Here is a 16,096-nt window from a genome sequence, read left to right as displayed (position 1 = left end):
TTTTTGTGTAAGGGGGATTTCCATGTAGCCATTGATTGTAACAATGTCATCATTTTCGTTCCGACTATTGAAATGTTAGGTTGTTATGCTATTCTTTGTGGAAATTTAAACTGAAGTATGCCCTTGCCAATTAACGGACGTCATCAAGATGAAACAGTGACCCCAAACGTGGACGACTCTGAAGTAATGGGAAGAGAAAACGTTACGGAAAATATGGCACAGCCACATTCCAAGGCTACTTTCGTTCGCCAAAGAAGCCGGGTTGAACCTGTTGAGGACGATTCTGATGAGAACACAAAATCTTTAAAAATACAGAAAACGAATGGACATTATGACACAGGAGCAAAAAGTGTTCACTTTTCTAAAAAATTAGACCAATGTTGCAATGGGGCGTGTGGTAATTGTGAACTGGAAGGCATCGATTTAAGACCCCCTGAAAATGACGAAGAAGCGGCATCTCTGTGTTACAATAAAAATGAAAAACACGATAGACAACGCTTACAGAAGAAAAAGCGTGTACGAAAACAGTGGTTAACAATATGCACATGTGGATTGATAATTTTCCTTATTGCATCAGCAGCACTCGGTTTTGCAGTTTATAATCATGTCATTTCAGGAGTTACCGATCCCGAACTTGGCACAGTTTTCTGTTATCCATGTCCTTTAGTAGAAGCCGAAGATATCATCACCTACAACGAGAAGTATTCCATGTGCTGTGTTGGTAAAGACGCTGAGATTCGATCTAATACAGGAACAAGGGTAAATGCATGATTAAATATAGTATAACTTGTCAAAAGTAAATTGCGTTTTGTAAGTTTTATCTGCAGAAACAATTTGATATTCAAAATTCTATCAAATACTTCTTACTGGTTTACGTCTTATTTGTTCTGTCTCGATCCACACAAAATCTCAGTATGCTCTTTTTCGTATTGAATTGACTGTGATTCGTCATCTGTACATTCCAAAAAGAAATTCTTGCTGTCCCTGTTTCATGTTATTTACTTTTGTTACATTATGTGCTATTTGTTGACAAATGATCGAGTAATTAACGGTCCACTGATTTCGAAGTTGGTGTTTTGATATGTTAATGCATTTTTAAAGAACATGTACCCTTTCTATCATAATACGGCTTCTTCGAAAGTCGACTGAAACTTGTGTGTCATAAATTATAAATTGGGTTGACAAGAGAGGTGTTTACCATTACAATTTCGCCGTAGTTCTACGAAATTTGACTACAAATTACGCTCTGCGGATTGTGAATATCTTCATGATATACCCATGTTAAAATGACACAACGTTCAAGGTTTTACGAATCGTCTTCATATATTACGACTAAAAGTATCGTTTGTCTTAAAGTAGCATTAACAGGTTGACTTCAAACTTGATGAAGTTCATGTTACGTATTTCATTTCTTTGTTTTGATCGTTTTCTAAGTATATCAGATTCACATCTGTACTAGTATTTTTCTACCGACATGTGACCTCCGATAAGTGTGCAGGTAGAAGACTGGTTGAAGTGATCTATCGAAAGATAAAGTATCTCAGAAATTTGTGTTAAGAAAGCCTTCCACGTAACTGATTTGTAGTGAACCATTTTACATGCATATGCATACGTAATATTTTGCCATGATCTCTAACAATTAATCTACGAAAAAAAATAATGTCACAAAACGTGTTTTGCCAGATTTGTCAGTTCTGTTCATTGCATTTATTTTTTTCTGTCTATTAAAATTCGTTGTTTCCATTTTTCAGGTTTCCCCTGTAGTTGCCCACATGAAAGAAGAAAAAGGTGTGTTTTTTTATTAATTTATTTTCGTTATCTATACATGTATATTTAATATAGTTAAACCAGCATATTATGGAGTATTTAGAAAGATTATAATTCAAGATAAGTTTATTTTTTTGTGATTGCCCTCATCAAGGTAAAATGGTTACTTTCTCAGATACTAAAACATATTGTGTTGAGACATGTTTCTACAAACAAAACAGATAATTTGTAGAAATGATTTATACCTGTAATTACATTTAATCCCTTTCCCCACTTTTGTCTCTAACAAATATTGTACCAAATGAATTTTGTTCAACTTTAGGAAAACCCCAAGAAGTTCACAGGGTCAAGTTCACAGAGATAGCAGTTGATGTAGACAAATCGGATGAAGGTAAATCATTCTATTTTGTTACTTCATTTTAAAAAGTCACTCTTTTGCCAATTTTTTGAAGAACTACAAAATGGGGACTTCCCATTTTCAAATGTCGGATAGTTTGAAATGGTACCTTTTTGGTGAAGGGCAGATAATTTCAGGTACAAAAATCAAAGGAATATTCCTTACCCTATATAAGGAGTAGATATCGAATCATTCGAGATAGAGATACAGTTACTGAATGATGACCACAGCGGAGATAGAGATACAGTTACTGAATGATGACCACAGCCAAGCAAACACTTATCGAATCCAATGTGATTGTCATGAATTCTTACATGAACAAAAACAAACTAAAGTATTTTTTTTATTTTTGGCAATTTTAATTTTAACTTAATTTTGTTGTAATGTAGTACTTAGCATCATATAAAAATGAGAAGCAATTTAAATTCCCACTCAATGACCTAAAATATGTTGGTTGTTTTGTGGTTATAAACTTCCATTACTCCATTACTTTCATATTTTGAATATAGAGCACTTAAAAATGTTCTTTAATTTTGTTTCTTGGTGTTTTAGGAAAACTGGGTTTTAAAATGTTCTCTAGCGAAGATAAAGACCAGTTCCTGAATTTAACAGATCCGGGCAGGACTGGGATTATGATCAAAGAATCAGGATTGTACATGTTGACGTTGACATTATCAACCAATGCACCACAACGCGGCACTGCCGACTACCGGTTCGTGTCCTGTCTCCGCTTCGAAAAAGGTTCTTACATGGATGACGAATGCCGGAAAGTAACATTGCTTCCAAAATCAGGCGATCCATTTGATATCCATAAAATACAAAACATCGAAAAGGGGACCATTATTCGCGCCACTGTTACAGACAAATCGTTGTTAGACTCCAATATTGTTTTCAATAAACTGATAATTGTCCAGTTACATAAGCAGTAAAATGTATAAGTCAACTTTACCAAATTATGTTTTACATGGATATGTTGTTTTGTTGTTTTGGTCCTAGTTGAAAATTGTTATTTTTTGTTGTGGTGTACCACTAACAGCATTTTTGAGTGACATTTAAGCTCAGATGGAGAATATATGCAGTTTACATACATTGTATATTTTTATTGACATATAGAAAAATAGAATTGTTTTTTTTATAACCAATTCAGAAATCAAAATATTTCAATGCCAAAGTCATAGTGCCTTATATACATGTACTCACTTTTTTTTCATCATGGACATTTGTAGTTAGTCATTTCAGCCATCATGTTTAATATTGGATGTTTATAGTATAGATTGAAGAAATTCATAGTATGTTACATGTTTAATGTAAAATAATACCTATCGGCGTATAGGTCTAGAATTTAGTATGGTCATTTTTTATGTCAGTTTGTGTTTTGTATGTTAAGTGCGTGGAACAATTCAAAAAAGCAAAACCTGTGATAATCTTATTTAATTTCTCTATAAAATGGCTCAATCTATTGTGTAGGTTGTTAAGTGTTTAAGTTATTCTATAAATAATCATCGTCTCCCAAGTGCCATTTGGGTTTTTTTCACGTTGTATAGCGGAACGAATAAAACTTAATTTTCTGTGTACACTGTACTTGTAATGTTTTTTAATAGAAAAAAAATAATATATGCCTGTTTCTGATTTTTTTTTTCGTTTTTTTTCCAAAGGAAGTAGAATATTCCATAACTTTCTGTAATTTTATAATATTACTACACCAAAATTATTTCATGTTTTTTTTTGTAAGAGTTTTAAGTTAACCCTCTAAAAAGAGGATTTTGTCAAAATACTCCATACTGTTATTCAGATACATACATTTCAATTGCATTGTGTATTTGAAAATGTTGATGTTAATACAATGTATATTTGTCAGTTACAAAACCAGTTGTCTTTGCTTTTTGTTGAATATGCAATAAAATTGATATTTTAGCATATTTTCTTTTGAAGTACAACCCAACTCCTTTGATTAATATCGTTTAATACATTGTAGGCTTTCAATGAAGGGGAAAAAGATATCAACATGCGTAATGGAGATTGTAAATATGATATCTTTATTTTGTGCACAACAAAAGCAAATTGTACTGAGAAATTGTACAGTATAGAAAAAATACACATGCGGGACGATTAAACATGTAATAGACATGAAACAAAGAAAGCACAGATCCCGGCGTACATATTAATTATTATTTTGGGAGTATCCTAACTACTACATTAACAGTATCCTAACTACTACATTAACATTCCTATTTAGTATTAGTTGAATACTCAAAAATGAAAAGAGTAGTATAACTATTAGTAAGAAAAGGAACTTCTTGGAATGGAACTATCGATTATACATCGTACATAATTCTCATCACCATCAGGAACAGTTAGGTACAGAGATTAAATGCAAACGTATTAACACTATATACATAACATCATAATTAAATAAGGGTAACAACAAAATTACCGAACACTTATCCGATTCATAATCAAATCAAGTCCAAAATAAATCTGGCAAAATAGATATTACACCACCGGAGCAGCTGAATCGCAATGGTACTGACTTGGTATAGGCACTTCAGACGAAATGGTGGATTAAATCGAAAAACAGCTGATCATGAGGCTCAACATCTGACAAATTTATATAGTTTCAACAGTTTAATATCGACTTAAAAAATGACTACAAAGTTATGTAACGTCGGGCCGGGGAACAATAAGGAAGTTGTCAGTTTATCTTATATATACATTTGTTTTTTGTATTTTTACTAATTCAGTACACAATAGATGTGTATGTATGCCCCGTAGTTTAAATGTCCGGTCGGAAATGCGTCAAATAAATTGTTATATACAATTACTTAAGTGGAAATACTATTCATATAACTATTCGGAAGTACTGTATAATCAAGGCGGGTACGAATTTGTTGACCTTCATTGTACATGTATGCGTTTTCTGTCAATTAAATACAGACGACATACAGCGCCTGACCTGGGGACACAATAAAACACGGAAGGTACTTCCTACAGACAGTGATGACTCACATGAGTCAGTAATTGATTGTAAATTAAAGGGGATTTTATCAGTATTTTTACAGATTATTCCTTTTTGTGTTAGGAAATGCACCCTGAATATTACCATAATGTTATGCGGAAATTAACTATAACTTCATTTCAAACATTCAAGATTTCGACGTTGCTTCAATTTTTCCATAAGTCATAAACCTGTAATTCCCCATGATAGTTACCACATAACATATTATTTCAAATAGTTTTGAATATATATATCGTTCTAGTTGATTTTTTTACCAAGTTCAAGATCATCTCAAATTTGGATTTCAATGTTTTACTTTTGACAATATAAAATACGTCACAGGTATTCAGTTGATGATGCAGTGAGTTGTTTTAACGTTATTTACGACCCTACACACTCAGTTTATGCCTAGCACTAGAGAGGTCATAAGTTGATTGAAAATTTTGCTGGTTTATATTCTCTTAAAACATCTTTATCGGTATCGTTGTACAATCCTTTCGACTTCAATATTTTAGCTCACCTGGCCGTAGGCCATGTGACCTATTACCATCACTAGGCGTACATCGGCGTCGTTAACAATTTCTTTAAACATCTTCTTCTCTGAAACTACTGAATGGATTTTGATGAAAGTTGAAATGATTGTTTCTTAGAATACACGTATCTAGAACAAAATGAGCGTTTGCGGTAACTAAAAATAGAACAAAGGGGTCTGACAGCAGTTTCTTGCGTATATCTCCAAAACCGTAGGTTTTACCAATTTCTGACAAGGGTGAAAGTGTTCAGCATGATTAGATCTATCTGTGGTCAAAATGGTCGTTTTAATCTGTGAAGCCATGTCGGAGTTTGTGCCCTGTTTCACATTTTATTTGCTATTTTTAATGTTTTAGCAGTCAAAAATCTTCTCCTCCGACCCTACTTGACCAATTGCAACCAAAATTGATAGAATTTTCTTTAGGGAATCTTGCTTAAAACTGATGTGGGGATTTTTGATCGGCCGAAAACCATGGCAGCCGCAACTAAATATAGAACATAGGGGTCAGACATTAGTTTTTCGCATATTTCTCGTAAACTGTTACATGTGTAGGTTAAACCAAATTCTTTCAGTTGCTTAAATGATCCTTATTATAAGGCCTAAAACAAGTCTTTAGAAATCAAAGATGTAAGACAACTCCATGTAAGAGTTTTTGCCATCGAAAGCTGAAGAATGATGGTTTTTTTTACAGTTTTCAGTCAATATCTTGAAAACCATGATAGTTGGAACAAAACTTTTAGTTGTTGAAATAATCCTTATGATAAAGTCTACAAAAGTTTGTGGGGATCAAATGGGGATCAAAGATTTCGGACGAATCCTTGTTAGAGTTATTGGCCTTGAAAGGCAAAAAATTATGTTTTAACATTTTTCAGCCAATATAGATAGAATGCAACTTTCAATTGGAGAAATGATCCTTATGGTAATTCCTACCAAGGTCTTCTTTTAGTCAAAATTGCGGACAACTCCTTGTTAGAGATATTGTCCTTGAAAAGCGAAAATTTAACCAGGTGAGCGATTCAGGCTCCTGGTAGCCTCTTGTCTTGTTTGTGCTGTATCTTCATGACTCGTCAATCCGATAATACAGGTTGGTAGCTTCCTTTAGGCTTTACAAAGAAATTTTGCAATGTTGTTCTTTAAATGTCATCGTCAATAGAATTTTCCACTGACTCTATCAAACACACTACCCCTTTCAATAAAGTAAGGTGGTTAGTTTCATTGCTATGCTGAATTCACATGATTTTTTTGTTATTTTTGCATCATTGTAGTAATTATTAATTTATTACTGATGACGTGTAGCAGGTCATACTTACTGATTAAGTATGAATACAGTTGATACATGCATAGCATTAGATGCATGAGTAGAGGTCAACTCTCTTTAAGTGCCATAAAGATTGAGGGACACAGCTGGTATGATGCCATATCACAAAAGTAAGGCTGTGATATTTTGAGGGTTGTGACTTGAACCATTTAAGGGATTCTGGTCAAAATCTTGTTATGCGTCTTACTTTCCATCACAATGCTAATTAATTTAGAACTCTTATTTCACTTGAATGGTGTGTTCATAACTGCTCCAACTGTTTAGGGTATTTATATACCCTACCTGGCCGAGTTGTCTAGTGCGCTGGACTTTGCGCAGGCGGTGTTGCCAGAGATGTCACAACGTTACGAGTTCGAGTCCCGCGGAGGAACGACCAAAAATTAACTTTCAAATTGTTATATGATCTACAATCAAGTTTCAGAGGTAATTACTTTACAGACACGTGTCTTAGTTTATTTGATAACATTAAGTCGCAGACTGCACTCGGACTCTATACTGGAATGATTATGCTCGATTTGCAAAACAGCACAGAGTCTGATTTTCTAAAAATTAAATGTAGGGTCCCCATTGTAGTATTCTCGGGCTTCTGCTTTTCTTGTGCCACGTGAACGACATGTCCCATAGACCAGAGTGGGTTCGACTGCAGACTGCTTCTCTATGCAGATGATAGTGCAATACTTTTTTTATTCTCATAGAAATACTGATATAATATCTGATAAATTATGAAAAGCATTAAAGTCATGAAGTGAATGGTTAGTTGACGATAAACTGTCGCTCCATCTTGGCAAAACAGAGTGTATATTGTTTGGTTCTAAAAGAAAACTCCGCAAAATAAAGGAGTTAAGTGTAAGTTGTAATGAACACAAAATTATTGCTCAAAATTGTGTTAAATATCTGGGCATTAATGTTGATCAATTTCTCTCTGGTGACATTATAGTCAAAAGTATTATACAAAAAGCAAATGGTAGATTGAAATTTATTTATGGAAATGCAAAATGATTGTCAGAAAATGCCAGATAATCTTTAACCATGGCTCTTATACAATGTCATTTTGAGTATGCTTGTTCTTCTGGGTATAGTGGTGTAAATAAAACCCTTAAGAAAGAAGTTACAGTATGCAGAACTAAATAATAAGATTTATTAAAGGTTTTGATAATAGGATGAGGATAGATTATCCAATATTTTTAGATACTGGATATTTAAACGTTGAGTTTAGAGTTAAACAAATGTGTCTAAACCATGCGCATAGAATATATTCAACAAAAGTCAAATTTAAATGAAAAGCAATTTTACGAAGATGTCTTATGTCCATAATTATAATACCAGACACAGTGAATATAACTTTTTTGTTCCATCAGCAAATTGTCATTCATCTAATACTTTTTATTACAATGCCATAAGAGATTGAAATACTGTGCCACAGGAATTAAAAAAAAGTTCAAAATATTAATTATTTCAGAAATGGTGTCAAAAAGTATCGTTTTGATCAAATGAAGGAAAACTTTATCAGTGACTTCACTTGTAAATTTATTATTAAAGTTTCTGTATTTAACTAAGCCTAAATTTTGTGTCAGTCACATTGTTCATTTCTAAGTCGCTAATATTGTTAGCGACTTCTTACACTCGTAATTTCAGTACTTAATATTCGCATATGATTTGCATAAACATGTACCTATACGCTACATAATGCTGCAGATCCTTGCCGTGTTTACCGCCATAGCGTCATAGTTGTATCTTCATACGAGATAAAATGTTCCTCTTAAGTATTATACACGTGTGTTTCTTCCTTGTACGAGAACGGTAAGTTGACATGAAATCACGGGTTAGCTTTGAACATTATCCAAGTTTCCAATTTAGTCACTGAGGCCCGTTACAAGACTATATAGGTCATATGCATTAGCACGCCCCTATATTTATGAATATTCATGCAGGATGCTTAATCTGGTTCCCTAGTCAATATCATAAGCGACCCAAAGGTCGCTACAGCTTACCTTTTTAAAACATATCATACGCATGTCTATGCGTGTTTTTTATTAGAACAGGAAGTTAACATTAAAAGATAATATGATTGGTTAGCATTGAATTTATGTAGCATTACCCACTTTCCGATTCAAACACAGGCGTTCGTTACAATTGATTATATAAAGATCATAATTTTACATATATTATATATATTATCAGGTTACCGAACAATCACTTTTACGGGGTGATGGATCGTTAAAAACGATGCGAAACATAACAATAAATTAAATAAACGTCTAAATTTGTTTAACATCACCAGAAGATGGTAAAATTTAACTTGAATATTTCGGATAACTGATATCCTTCTTCAGCATAAAACTATTCCCAACGATGTTAGAACTGACAAATTTGCGAAGCAAATTTTTAGTCGTTCCCTCCGCGGGACTCGAACTCGTACCGCTGTGACATCTATTGCAACACCGCCTGCACTAAGTCCGGCGCCCTAGACCACTCGGCCAGCTGGCAGAGGGAACGACAAAAACTTGCTTAGCAAATTTGACAGTTCTAACATCGTTGGGAATTTTGCAGACCCTGCTATAAGTTTACGTTATCTTTCATGTATCAATTTGATCCGATGGAGCAGTGTAGCGAATAGAGTCGTCACATTCTGAGACATTGTATAATATTGATTTGTTGTGACATGCATCATTAATTTGATCCTCTATCCTACATAATAACACCTAGACAACTGTCCCGTACTACCATACATCGTGTACTAAGTTACAGCCCTAGATTAATTCTACGAGGAGGAATGACTCGGCTAGCGAATGCTATATTTATATATAACCTAGCTGGCCGAGTGGCCTAGGGCGCTGGATTTAGTGCAAGTGGTGTTGCCATAGATGTCACAGCGGTACGAGTTCGAGTCCCACGCAGGGAACGACAAAAAATTGCTTAGGAAAATTGACAGTTCTAACATCGTTAATAAAAACGGTTTTAATAACAATCAGGATCAAAATTTCAACGAAAAATGATAACTTCAGAATTTGTTTTGAACAAATTAAATAACATTTTGCCCCTTTATGAAATCTTGGGTTAGTTGTCGATCTCTAACCTGTCTTGTTAAGCAAGTATATTACTATAGGCAGAACGGTAATATTCAGGGGCGGGTCCACGTGGGGGCGTAATGGGCGTATGCACCCCCCCCCATTTTCCCAAAAAGCTATCGTTATATGATAAATATTGTCTTGAAAAAGGCAGTTTAAACATGTCACAAACTGTTTCCCTTTTATACTGATTCTCGTCTCCTGGATTCTCATTATTTTTAGGTTGGCTTTTTGTGTACTTTCCTTTACACTTCTGGACACTATGATTGGAGAAGTTGTGCTGATACCCAAAATGTTTCATTAATTCTAGACTCTTAACATAATCATACTTTTAAAAAATGCATTTTATTTTATTTTATAACCATTTTACTTAATATTATAATTTTTTTAATGTGTGTGCCTTTAGCAAAAACATCTTCCACTTCAAAAAAGAAAAAGAAAAAAAAAGAGGAAAAACGGTACATTATGCTATAACCTTGGTCACATTTTTACATTTTTAGTTTGGAAAATGAAGATATGATTGGAAAAAGTCAGTTTATAGCTCCGTCGTTGTTTTAAAGGGGTGGATTTTTCAAAAATTTCACTGCCACACTGTGTATTATACACACGTATTAGAAACGTAATAAATACACTTGAGGAATCTTACTGTAAGATATTGAACGTCATTTTAAATAGTGTTGCATTAAAGATTTCATAACATGTATTGTTTCGACATGTAACGTAGAAGGAAGAAATAATATTTTTTTCACCAATTACTCATGCATTTAAATTTAGATTGTGAACCACAATTCCCCTTTCTTTTCTTGTGGTACCTTTAGTATGTATTGTATCTACTTTCTTGTTCCGTCTTGTTGATTCAAAACCCTCTATCTTTCCCATTGGCCCAATAAGGAGAAGCACGCTCAATATATTTTTATTCCCATACTTAAATTAATCCGGTTTGTTTATTTTTATTAGAGGCAGGAGAAGTTAAAAAATTCTGTATCGGAATTTCAGCTCAAAATACTTGAAAATCTCATGTTTATAGATTAGGAGATTTTGTCAAGAAAACGAAACTAAACTGTCTACTAGGAGTTTTATCCAACAGTAGAAGTTCAGTCGAGTTGGTCGGCTTACAGGCAGAAACCTACCGCGACGAGAACAATAGAACTCCGCTCTCGTTTAGTTGAGGCGGAAAAGTGAATCCTCTTGTTTATTGTCGTTGCTAATTAAGTTAAAAGTTATACTTTTAGACAAAAAAAGTTATTATTTTCAATTTAAGTTAGAAATATTATTAGTAAATATTAAATTATCAACAAAAACAGTATCAAATAATTCTAAGATAAAGCCTCGATCTTTTATTGAAATGATTTTGAGTGGAGGTACGTATAATTAAAATTGGATTACGCTTTGTGTTTCATCACACAAAAATCAGGAAAAAAATACACAAGTCCGTCAAATGTGTATCTACCAACATGCCAAATTTGGGATTTTTTCTAGCTGTAATTATTATTTTTGAAAAATTTTAGGTGAGTCGGGACATCGAAGGCTTGCCGGTGTACACATGACATACATTTATCTAAATTTACCGTCAATAAGCTTGTCAACAATTCAGTTCAAGGTTACATGTACGTGTATGTCGGAAAAGTGGCATGGTTTATACCAAAAGTGATTTAATACAATAATACATCTATGAATGATATTTAATCAAATATTATTTGCGTACACTTTTTACTCTATTTACTAGGAGTTTTATTCGCGAAAATCTGAAAATTTGATTCTGAGGTGTCTGTGTAAGTGCCGAGTGACATAATTTTGGTTGGTCAGTGGACTACGCGACATTCCTACAAAACCCCGAAATCAATACAAACCTTTCTTTACCCTGTTATAAAATGTTATTAAGATCAACCTAATCTGGTGTTTGAATCTTTCGGTAAAGCTGAAAGCATGCATCTCGCACCTCTTTCTCATCAAAATTATTGAATCTATCTATGTACATGTATAAATACTATAATACCCACAATAAAAATTTCTGTAAAAGTTTCATCCTTTTTACAAGTATGATGCAACCTAATATTGACCAATTCTAATTCAACAGGGATTGTAAAGCTTCCCGTGTTGCAGTTTGATACAACCGTAAAGGTAGAACCCTCAACAATTTAGACAAGTATTAACAAAACATTCAAGTTTGATGCAACTCTGAAATTTTCGTTTGGTTAATATCAACCAGGATCATAGCGGGAATCATAGAAGTAACAGTGTGATAAATAAATATTGAATTTATTTCGTTTCTTTAAACATTTTTTGTTCTATAAAGTTCTTGACTTCTTCACATATTTGATAAATGTGTTCCTTCTATTGCTGTTCATCTGGGTATAAACACATGATCCAATCCGACAAGCTGTTCTAATGACACTTATCTGTACTTTCCCTGTAAAATAACTGCATTATATAGTAACACTGACTGTTTTTATAACAATAGTATACACGTGTATGTATAATTAGTTAAAATAGTTAACAGTTACTATAAATATATATGCGTATATGTCATGAATACGTACATGTACAAGTATACCTACATATAAATGCTATCAAGATAATAGATAGGAAAATTCTATTACGGAAGACACAGAAAACATAAAATAAATATAACATTAAGGAAATAGAGAAATTTACTACATGTAGGTCTGGAAAGAATATTTGTTAGTTGTTGCAGTGTTTAATATTTAAGAAATACTAAGGAACTAGAAATAATCATTTCCAATTGCCCATTATATTTGTTAAATGATGAATAAATTATAGGTACGCGTCGCTATCCACACGTACATTTGTACATATACCCTGGGAAAAAATCTTCACAGGGTATATGTGGATAATACAGCTAAATCATTGATAGAAAGAAATGCCTGTGCTACATGTATGTTGATGCACTTTAAGAAAAACTGCTAGTTAAAAATTAAATTTTTAAATAATATATTTAGTTTATGACTAAAGACACCGACCATTTTTATCCAGCGGGAGAGGGGTGTATACTTGGATTTGATGTCAGATTATATTTTTTTTCAATGAATGGACGAGTTAAAAATCACAGAATTTGGAACTCTTTTTTTTTTCAAAAAGACCATACGACCTGGCCCTTCTTCACTTATAAACATGGTGCCTATAATAGAACCTTGTGACGAATTTTAACTAGCATTCTGATTGTCATGTGCTCGGAAAATAACATATATAGCGTCTTAGCATGAAATCTGCATAGAACCTACTCCAAAAAATGGCAAAATCGTAACTTGTCATCTTGTGAGTATGTAAGAATCTTTCATTAGCTATTACCATATTCTACTCTAATCTTGAATGATTTTAAGATACGATTGCCGTACGACGATTGATATCAAGAATGTACAAAGCAATAGGACAGTATATGTACGTTCTACATTACAATCTTTGACCCTTTTTGTTTACTTAGTAATTAATGTACCTGTGTTGTGTCTTCAAGTAAAATTTTAAGTTTGAGGGGATCACTTCTATATGCGACTTCGGAGGAAAATATTTTTTTTTACTTTTTAGGAAACTAGAAACACTTACCATAAAATTAAAATGCGTGGTCCAATTTTAAACCACGAAATGTCGTCAGGGCACCACAGTTTACCACCAATATAAGAATCTTTCACAACTTATCCATCCATAGAAATCATCGTTTTACAAATCTGTCAAGCAAACGGCACGATCAACACCTGTCGTTTCCTGTTCACCATACATATAAAGCACTTTTCACCAGTCATATATTATCAACACGTGAATGTCGTTCATATTCGGTCATTTTCCGTATCAGAACCAACAACAGCCTATCGCAGCCATTTTCGTAGTCCGAATTTCCTCTGACCCTGCAACCCTCCTCTTTTTTATTTGGATATTGATAAAGTGGACAAACATTAGTATTTTCAATTGAATTTCTAATATTAAAAAACGATCTTTTAATATTAGGAAATCATTTTGTAATGTTAAAAAATGTGACTGATTTTGCAATATTGCAAAGTGATTTTCTAATATTACAAATTCATTTTCTAATATTACAAATTGAATTTGTAATATTACAAAATGTGTGATGTTTTGTAATATTACTAAATCAGGAATTTGTAATATTACAAAATGAATTTTTAATATTACAAAATGAATTTCTAATATTAAAGAACATTTTCTGATATTAAGAAATGATTTTATAATATTAAAAAGTAAGTTTTCTGATATTACAAAATAAGTGTTTTCTAATATTAAAAAATAATTTTTCAATATTACAAATTAGATTTCTAATATTAAAAAATAGATTAAATTTCTAACATTAAAAAACGATTTTATAATATTAGAAATTGTTTTCTAATATTAGAAAATGGCTTTGTCGTATTCAATTACGATTTTTTAATATTAAAAAATCATTTTGTAATATTAAAAAATGTGACTGATTTTGCAATATTGCAAAGTGTCTTTGTAATATTACAAATTCAATTTGTAATATTACAAAATGTTTGATGCTTTATAATATTACTAAATCAGAAATTTGTAATATTAAAAAATGAATTTTTAATATTACAAAATGAATTATTAATATCAAAATAATGATTTTGTAATACTAAAAATTAATTTTCTAATATTACAAAATATTGATTTTTGTCCACTTTGGCTTGCCATACATCAGTCAATTCACAGTTAAAAGACCGTTCATTTCATTTAAAGCCATCTTTTTGTCATATAGTCAGCTCCTGTGATTCGTCCTCATACGTACTCACTTTGCGTATCTTTCATTGTCGCAAGCTTGACTTTCAGCTGTTTTTTCTGTGGCATAACGTTCAAACATGCACAAAATTTCATTAGTCGTTTTTCATATTTACGAAATGCAAGCCATTTTAGCAAGTTTTTCCTTTCCTCTTCCGTCTACTATGGACTTGACATTTTATGAGCAACTCGGCGGATGTTTCTAGAAAAGCAGAGGACGCTTATCCTACCGGTGCACCTGGTCCATGCTCCCAGTTTTTGGTGGAGTCCGAGTTGCTCATTTGCTTTTGTTACTTTGTATGTATGATTTTAGTTACTTTATGTTCTCTGTTGTGTATGTGTTTACATGTCTGGTCTTTGTTCCTGGATTACATTCTTTTGATTACTGCTATAACCTTGGTTCCCTTGATTACTCTTTCAAAGGGACGTAACCCACCAATACCCGACAACCTGATTGGCGGTCTCGTTGGGGAAAGGAAGAACAGTAAACATTTTTCTTTGAAACTATTAACACCTTGGTAAGTAGCTAAATGGTTTAAAATTAATTCAACAGTAACCAAGTACTTACCGCAGATACAATAAGTCAAATATTTTAATTTGAAGTTTACTGGTGTCCATTGCTCCAATCGGACAGTAGACCAGTCTGTTGGGTTGGAAGGTTACTTCCCTTTGCTTAAAATAGCTGAGAAAGCGAAGTGAAAGTCGGGGATATGAAAAAACTTTTTTAAGTCTATAAGACTTAGACGAAAAACATTTTTCTAAGAAATGTCAGAATAAGACGTTGTCATGTAACAGAGGTGTATGCACAAGGATATTTCTGTCGCACAATGTTGACCAGAGATCCCCCACTAATTAACACATATTGGAGGTTATTCATATCTACTTTCTCTTTACAAACAATGTGGTTTCTCCAGAGTTTGAGGGCAGGATGTCAGATAACCATTTAACCACCTATTTATGGGATTTGTCCGTAATATTGAATTCGTGTATATGTAAAATTATGTAAAATATCAATATTGCAAAACAAATTTTCAAATTCAATTATTGGTGTTTTGCCACTTTACCATGTTCATGGTTTACTTATATACTCATTCAATGTATGACCATAGGAAGGTATACATGCTAGCTAGACAAGTCAAAATGACTAAATGCGTAAAATGTGAATATCGAACAGTTTACATCAAATTACTTTTCATTTCATTCTAAAATATTTCATTTTGGAAAGCTAGATATATTGGTAATGTCATAAACAGCAGGTTTCTCTTTGCTGTAG

At 32.9% G+C, this 16,096-nt stretch overlaps 1 protein-coding gene and 1 long non-coding RNA gene across 2 annotated transcripts; one reads left to right on the top strand and one right to left on the bottom strand.

Annotated features, from left to right (window-relative positions):
* On the top strand, positions 1-4,078 carry LOC148624622 (uncharacterized). Its single transcript, XM_088567373.1, has 4 exons — positions 1-759; positions 1,752-1,788; positions 2,090-2,158; positions 2,717-4,078. The coding sequence occupies exons 1-4, from the start codon at positions 118-120 to the stop codon at positions 3,091-3,093; spliced, it is 1,125 nt and encodes a 374-aa protein (XP_088423499.1). The 5' UTR covers positions 1-117; the 3' UTR covers positions 3,094-4,078.
* An 8,242-nt stretch (positions 4,079-12,320) lies between these two features.
* On the bottom strand, positions 12,321-13,920 carry LOC148624621 (uncharacterized). Its single transcript, XR_015920169.1, has 2 exons — positions 13,639-13,920; positions 12,321-12,487 (listed from the first exon to the last, which is right to left on the bottom strand). It is a non-coding gene; the product is annotated as an uncharacterized LOC148624621 (long non-coding RNA).
* Between the last annotated feature and the right edge of the window lie 2,176 nt (positions 13,921-16,096).

The sequence above is a fragment of the Perna viridis genome, chromosome 2, assembly GCF_037379345.1.
Source record: "Perna viridis isolate PV_CMFRI_1.1 ecotype Kerala chromosome 2, ASM3737934v1, whole genome shotgun sequence".
NCBI classification, from domain to species: Eukaryota; Metazoa; Mollusca; class Bivalvia; order Mytilida; family Mytilidae; genus Perna; species Perna viridis.
The sequence above is the reverse complement of the archived record's forward strand: the minus strand, read 5'-3'. Positions and strand labels throughout refer to the sequence as shown.